At 41.0% G+C, this 7,732-nt stretch overlaps 1 protein-coding gene across 1 annotated transcript in view; it reads left to right on the forward strand.

The window, feature by feature from the left end:
• BCR (BCR activator of RhoGEF and GTPase) overlaps positions 1-6,863 on the forward strand; it is a 109,984-nt gene extending 103,121 nt beyond the window's left edge. The window contains exons 17-23 of the mRNA XM_075167860.1: positions 140-199; positions 352-461; positions 1,292-1,431; positions 2,938-3,072; positions 3,690-3,795; positions 4,837-4,999; positions 5,756-6,863. Coding sequence (XP_075023961.1) covers positions 140-199; positions 352-461; positions 1,292-1,431; positions 2,938-3,072; positions 3,690-3,795; positions 4,837-4,999; positions 5,756-5,845 — 804 coding nt within the window. The 3' untranslated portion in view covers positions 5,846-6,863. The remainder of the gene's footprint in view (positions 1-139; positions 200-351; positions 462-1,291; positions 1,432-2,937; positions 3,073-3,689; positions 3,796-4,836; positions 5,000-5,755) is intronic.
• Positions 6,864-7,732: the final 869 nt, after the last annotated feature.

Genomic DNA, 7,732 nt, shown 5'->3' on the forward strand with positions numbered 1-7,732 from the left:
CTTGGAATGTGTGTTTTCCTATGGAAAAGAAATAACATGTTGAAAGTGGCAGTGCTCTTCTCACTTACAGAAGCCTTTCAGGCTAGCTGATTTCTCTGAAGTCTGTTCCTAGCTCATGGGTAACTTCCGTGTTTTTCAGCTGGACCCACAGGCGTTGCAGGACAAAGATTGGCAACGGACAGTCATCTCAATGAATGGAGTAAGTATGGAAAACAGAAGTTAGCACTGCTTCTTCTGTGCTACCACTACCTCTTACGTGCTTTATTTCTTTGCTCTTCATTGCAGCATAAAAAAAAAAAAAGAAAAGAAAAGAAAATGTTTGAAATGTAACAGCTGTTCTCTTTTATTCAGGTTGAAGTGAAGCTGTCGGTGAAGTTTACCAGTCGGGAGTTTAGCCTGAAAAGAATGCCGTCCCGGAAACAGACGGGGGTTTTTGGGGTCAAGATCGCTATTGTCACCAAGTGAGCTGATAGGTCACATTTCTCCCTATTGTTTTTTAGAAAGCCAACTGGCCAGTGGGTTGCCAGTGGCCACTGAGGGATTTGTCAGTCCAGTCTGCTCCACTTGGGTAGTAGTGTAGATGGCTGTGGCTGCATAAAAGAAATGCTGTACATTCTCTGAGCTTCATTTTTTGCAGGGGGAAAAAACAGTGTGCACACAGGCTTTGAAACCTGGGGTGTTTACTTGCAGCATATCACTTTTCTGAGTTCCGGAAATACCCCTTGCCCTTTTACTCTGTAGTTAGCTGACTTGGTCACAGATTTCCGGAGCCACTGAACAGTGATGTTGCCTTTCCATAATCGGAAATGTTCAAGTTCTTTGGATCCCGTGATATTGTTTTAACCCCTGATCTTTTGTCATGAATCGTTTGCCAGAAGAAACCTGTTTGTTCTGTTACATAGTTTGGGAAGTGTGGTATTTCCTCCCTATGGAATTGCATTGATCTGAAAGCAACAGTGTTGGTATGTATCCAAGGACTGTTTGGGAATCCTCTGATTACCTGCACGAAGTCGCAGACTCTAGGGGCACTAGGACCTGGCCAGAAGCTCAAGTGCTCAGGGCAGCTGCAGAACAGCCAAAGCCAGGCTAAGACACTCAGAAAACGTTCTCCAGTTTTAAAAGGAGTTTTTCAGCTCAGTCTTGATTGCCTGCTCAGACTTTCTCCCACGCCATTTTCCAGAAGAGGTTTGCACAGCAAAATGATGGGGTGATTTTAGCCAGCCTGGCTGGCTGGGGTAGCAAGCATTGAGGGCATGGGCTGTACTGAACTCTTCTATCTGGCTTTCTTAAGGAGAGAGAGATCAAAGGTGCCTTACATAGTGCGCCAGTGTGTGGAGGAGATAGAGCGGCGTGGAATGGAGGAGGTGGGCATCTACCGTGTCTCTGGGGTTGCAACCGATATCCAAGCTTTGAAAGCTGCCTTTGATGTCAGTAAGTATTTGTTTCTGATGTTTTTCCTTTGCACTGTGAGAACCTGCGTGAGCTCCCTGTCAGGTGGCTATGCTATTTTTAATCTTACGTTCCCCAAGAAGCATTAAGAGGTAGAGATTCTTGCACAAGGAGAATAATTTTAACCCTGGCTGCATGTTTTACTAATACTCTTCAGCTACAGATATAACCCAAGACACATAATGTGATGGATCCTTATACCAAATAATGCATTTGTTATTCTTCCCAGCAGACATGAAATGTTGGGTTTGCCTGCCTTGCCAAATCTTTGTAAAATGGTGGACACCTTCCCCAGGGGAAGCGGCAGCAATCAGAAGTCGTAATTTCCTCACTGTTGTGCGGTCTCCAAATTAATAGAAGTCTTTGAAATTAAGAATGTTTTGTGAAAGGAAGTCAGCAAAAAAATTTTTTAAGCTTGATTAGGAAGTGTGTTTACAAAACTGGAGTTGGGTGGTCAGGGCTCCCGAGTTCTCTTCTTAACTCTATGTCTAGATTTATGTGTGCAGATTGTAAAATTAGATAATTTTGACCAACCTTTGTAAAGCTTTCTTTGATCTTGAGCAGAAAAAGGTTCCTTACTGGTGCTGCATTTAAAAGAATGGTGTGTGTGTCCCAAAAGGCATCCAAGATCAGGCAGATGAAACACCTCCAAATTGCTGAGGTACAAAACGTGAAATTCTGCCCTACTTCCAGCCTCCACGTGATGGTCCAAGGACCGCTCAAGCCACACTCGACTGCCTTTTGATGCAAGCAGTCATGAGGCCTGTGCCAGGTGCCCAAATTCACCCTCCATGCACTTTTTCTTCACTTATTTAGTGAAATTTCTTCCTTCTTGTATTTTCTTTTCAGTCCCCCTAAGCTACCACATTGATTTATGAATCTTCACTAGTGCAAGTAAGGGTGTTTCACATTTTGAAAAACAACTTTTTTCATTTATAGCAAACGCTGTTTTACACTAAGCTTCATGAAACCAGCGCTGGCTCTGATGGTTGATCTGTTTGTTTTAGGGAAAGGGGGTGGTTTTGTTGTTCTTAATAGTAACAAAACGGAAACATGAGCCCTGAATTGCCTGTGTACTTTATCTACACTCAGTGGGGAGTTAGACAGCCTCAGAGTCTCTTATTCTAAGCTGTTAGAGGCAGGGAATTGCAATAACAACTGTTGTCAGTAACAAAAATTGAAATGCATACAAATACAGTCAAGCAGGGTTTGTTCCAGATCAGGCTGAGGTCGCTGGCACATCATAACTAACCCTGGGTAGTGTGAGGTTCCCTCTACTTGATTTAAAGCTATAAACTCTTTGCAGTCATCTGTACAGCACTTCTCAGTTGTCAGAAGGTAGCTCATTTAATCTGGAGAAATGTAAACAGGAAAACACTCAGCTATTTGGGCAAAGACAAAGGATAAACAACGAGAGCCAAAGCAAGAAAAAGAATGAATGCAAGGCCAGCAGCTTCTTTATCCTGCTTCCCCTCTTCCCTCTTTCAGATAACAAAGACGTGTCAGTGATGATGAGCGAGATGGATGTCAATGCAATTGCAGGCACCTTGAAACTGTACTTCCGGGAACTGCCCGAACCCCTCTTTACAGATGAACTGTACCCCAACTTTGCTGAGGGCATTGGTAAGTAGAAGCAGAAATAACCCTTGATAGTCAGGTCTGTGTTAAAGACACTTTTCTGTAGAAGGCTGCTCCTAAAGCAATACAAAAACCGTATTTATAAAGTTAGACAGAAGCCTGGAACAAGCTGTTAGGGAAGTGAAATGGAGCTCAGAAATGAGCGTTGGAATGACATATTCTTCCTATGAGCTTGAATATGGGCAATTGCCATGCCTTTTTATAAGTCGAAAACGTCCAGGTTTCTGAAGGATAGGTTAAGAATAGAATGACAGCCGACTTGTTGAGACTGTGCTTGCTGTTTGCCCCATTCGGTCTTCCAGGGAAGCCCTCTTTGGGGGGGGTGGTATACCTTGTCTTATCTTGATGTAGGGGAAAAACATCATAATGGTTGAAAAGTCTGAAAGCATTTGAACTGCTTGAGAGAAAAGGATTCTCTACGTATCTATGAAATAAAGGAAAGAGATCCTGTGGGGTATTGATGTGCAACTCTGACCTTCCAACCTATGATGTAATTACAGTCCATTCAGGACCATCCATATTTGTTGGTTTGGGAAATAACACAATCAGTCAAATTCTTGTTCACTGCTTATGGTGATGTTTTGTTATTTTCTGTCTTGCAGCACTTTCAGATCCTGTTGCAAAGGAAAGCTGTATGTTGAATCTATTGTTATCGCTTCCAGAACCCAATCTTGTGACATTCCTTTTCCTTTTGGACCATTTAAAAAGGTAATATGTGGATCCTTTAGACACGTATTTAATGTGTAAAGCATGATTGTTTTAAAAAGAGGAGCCTTTTCCTTGAATTTGTGCTGAATCGCACAAATGAAGAAGCATTTGCCAATTTGCTGTGAATGCTCATCAGATAACTATTGTCTCATACTCACTTAGTGAGGCACTAAATCCTGAATTCCATTCCCACTTATACTGAAAGGATTAGAACTGGAGGAAAGGGGTAACAAAAGTCTCAGGGCTTATCTAGTGTAAATGCAAATTCCTGCTGCAATATTGCTGCAAAACTGCACCTGCATCTGGATACAAAGGTCGGGAAAATAGTACAAATCGTGAAGCTTTGGCCGTGTTTAAGGACTTACGAGCCCTGTCTCAAACGGTGTCTGCAATCTAATATGATACATTTTTAAAAGTTCCAGCACTTCTGCTAACTGGAATTGTCAGTTCGTTGCTTAGACTAGTCTTTCTGATCTTGTCTCTCTCTTTGTAATATGGTTTTAACTGTGGAAAAGTATTTCCATGTGCTTAATATTAATGCAATAAGCTTGCTTAATACATGCACAATGTGTTAATTTACGTCCGTATTTTGTACATACCAGAGACTGTCACTAGAGAGATGAAACATAATCTTGTGACTGAGGTTCTGGATTAAAGTCCAGGAAATCTGGGTTTTACTTGTGTTTGCGTTGCAGACTTTTCTGCCCGTGGATAAATTTTTTAACCTTTGTGCCTCAGTTTCTCATTTATGAAACTGGAATGAAAAACATTCCTTTATTCCTGTCCCACTTCTGTGTGTCCAGACAGTAAGCAGCAGTCCCCTTCCCAAGTTTAAGCCGTTCTGTAGAGTGCCTGGAGACTGTGGTTGTGTCAGATCAAGGTGTTCTTTTATAAAGTTCATTTAGGCACATATGGAAAAAGTGGTTGATTGAATGTATCTAAAACTTGTTACAAAAGGAATAAATATGGTTTCTTACTTAAGGACACTTCTAAACTCGGATATTTATAAAGATCTGTCTTGTTCATTGTTTCTTCTCCCAGGGTTGCTGAGAGGGAAAGTGTTAACAAGATGTCCCTGCATAATCTTGCAACTGTCTTTGGACCAACGCTGCTCAGACCTTCAGAGAAGGACAGTAAAATCCCTGCTAACCCAACTCAGCCTATCACAATGACTGATAGTTGGTCACTAGAAGTCATGTCCCAGGTAAAATCCTAAATGTGCTATTGAATCTTGTGAAGACAGTATCTGGGAAACGGCAGTCCTCTAGCAAGACCTGGTTCAGCCATCCTTCTATGTTTTCATGACAACTTTTTTGAGAAACATAAACAACTTTCACCCTTCCACAGACATTTTAGACTGTTTGTAGAACTCTTTCTTCAGGCAGTTCAGTTTGCATCTGTACTAATACAGCTTTTCATGAAAAAATGTCAGTTTGCACGCTACTCTGTATGTTTCATGTTTGTGCATAGTAAGATTTTTTGAGAGCTGTCTTACAGCGCCATATTGCTAGCCTGGGATAAAAGGACCATCAGTGTTTTTCTGTGATGCTCCTCCACACTTAAACTATCTTCACTGATGCACAACAAAATTCTTTGCTAAATTCAGATTTCTTTGGCCGCTGCTGCCTTTTGAAGGCGATGCAGAGAATTGGAACATAGAGGCTGTATTAGCTGTCAGGCTGTTTTGTACTTTTTTGTTTGAGTAATGGCAAATTATAGATCAGATTTTTGCAGTGCAGTGGAACACTAACACCATTGTTATATCCTGGAAGCTGAAAAGAGTGCCTCTGAAGCACTGCAAGTTTTAATATTCCTGCTATTACATACTGTATTGACACAAATACATAACTGCAAGATGTTCCTGTGGAGAGAGCTGTAGGCATGTCTGCCAACTCTCAAATAGCCAGGATAAGAATGAGTTAACAGAGCTTTATTATTACCTCTTTCTTTCTCTTTCCAGGTTCAAGTTCTTCTGTACTTCCTGCAGCTAGAGACTATCCCTACCCCAGACAGCAAGAGGCAAAGCATTCTCTTTTCCACAGAGGTGTAAGAGCCTGCAACACCAACAGGACACAAAAAACTGCTGTTGGCATAAATCTGCCACACCTGAGAAAAAGACGACTGGTGTTTCTTCAGACATTACTGGCCTGTTCCTATCCTGGGGAATTATGGCCCTCAGTGCTTCTGCTGTTTGTTAACCAGAGACAAGCTGAAGAGAAAGGAGAAAAATCTCTACTTTTGATTGGTAGGACCAGAACTGAACTGGAGATGGAGCTGTGCAGAATCTCCACTAGAAGGAGCAATAGCACTTGAACAAATGCACCACAGAGTGTGGCTCTTATTCTTGCTGGGAATGTGACAGAACGTATTCCTCATTTTATGGATTTAATTTATCATGAAGAAACTTCAAGATTTCTACTGGACCACTTGATAGGATACCCCTTTTTGGTTGAGGGGGAGTTAAAGGATATATCACAACTGTGTCTTTAATAACTGCTGTTTTTAAAGTACTGTTCTAAGCCACAAAAATAGCATTGCTTTGCAAGAGGAGAGGAGAAGGGAAGGGTCTGGGATCTAAGATTCCCTCCTCAGAAATTCAAGTCTTGATTTGAACAGGGTTCTAAAGAAATGAAACAGTTTTGCATACAACTAGAACTGAGGGTTTGTTTGGGGCTTGGGTTTTTTGTCTCATCCACCTGTTCCCTTGCAACTCTAGGGAAGGAGATGCCCTGCTCTTGCCTATGTTGCACTTCTGATGGGGTTTTTTGGGTTAAGGGAGCCAGACCCAAAGATGTTACACTATAAATAAATATAGCAAATTAAAGAGAGGCAGGGAGGATTAGAGTCAGTGATTCTGTTTGTGATTCTGTTGGTTGTTTGCAATATAAAAGCAGGGGCAATATCCAGACAGGATTGCTAAATTCCTTAGACCCCAGCAAACTTAATGAAAATTATTTGGGAAGACTTAACATCTTTTCTTTGCAGAATTATTATAATTTGGGAATTATCACTGCAAAAATAATTGAAGCATTTGTGGACAAAAAAAAACCCAACAACAATGGTTATCAGTTTGGCTGGCTGCTTACTCCAAACTTTTACCAGAATATCTTTTTTTTTGATACTTGAATTTTTGGAGGCTTTGTACATTGCTTCTACAAGAGTCTTTTTCTGATAGACACAAATACTTTGATAAAATGTATCAGAATGTACTTTATGGACAATCTAGCAAGTATCACGCATTGTGTATTCTCCAGAGATTCCAACCCTGTTTAGATAAGAGCAGTGAAGAAATTTCTATGGGACTACACACAGCAGTACAAAAGGTCTAGCCAAATACCAAGTTTGTGTTTCCCTGCCTAAATCAGTTAAAGCCACAGAGGTTACATAGCGTAAAGGGCAGCAGTATTTGTCTAGGGAATTGAAAGCATAATCTAATTGCTGGTATCCAGAGCAAAGTATTCTGGGTATGAAGCAGTTGTGCCAAACACCTTGGGGAGGGTGGGAGTGATTCCATTTTCATAAACTACTCCAGCCCCCTTTACTTCCTACCCTGTTATGCAGCATCCATTTAATGGCATCTGTCCATCATCATCCTGGTGAGAAGAAAAGTACAGCTTGAAGACAAGGGAAGGAATCAGCATGAGAAGGGGAGGGAGGGACAGATTTTGAAAGATTGGTAGTTAGGCTGTCAACATCATTTGAGGGGAAATACGACAAAGAAAGCAACCCCTGTTATGCTGAATTTCACATTTTCTGATGGGTGATCTGCAACCTCTCAATTAAAAAAAAAACCCAAAACAAAGGAGTTGTTCAAACAAATGGGAAGAAAAAAATTAAAGGGAAATGATTTTGTAGTCACTGTAATTCTGACTGCTGCATAATATTAGAAATTATTGTACTGTGAAGTTGCAAATTCAAAAAGGAACAAACATAAATT

Source organism: Calonectris borealis, chromosome 18 (assembly GCF_964195595.1).
Source record: "Calonectris borealis chromosome 18, bCalBor7.hap1.2, whole genome shotgun sequence".
Lineage (NCBI taxonomy): Eukaryota > Metazoa > Chordata > Aves > Procellariiformes > Procellariidae > Calonectris > Calonectris borealis.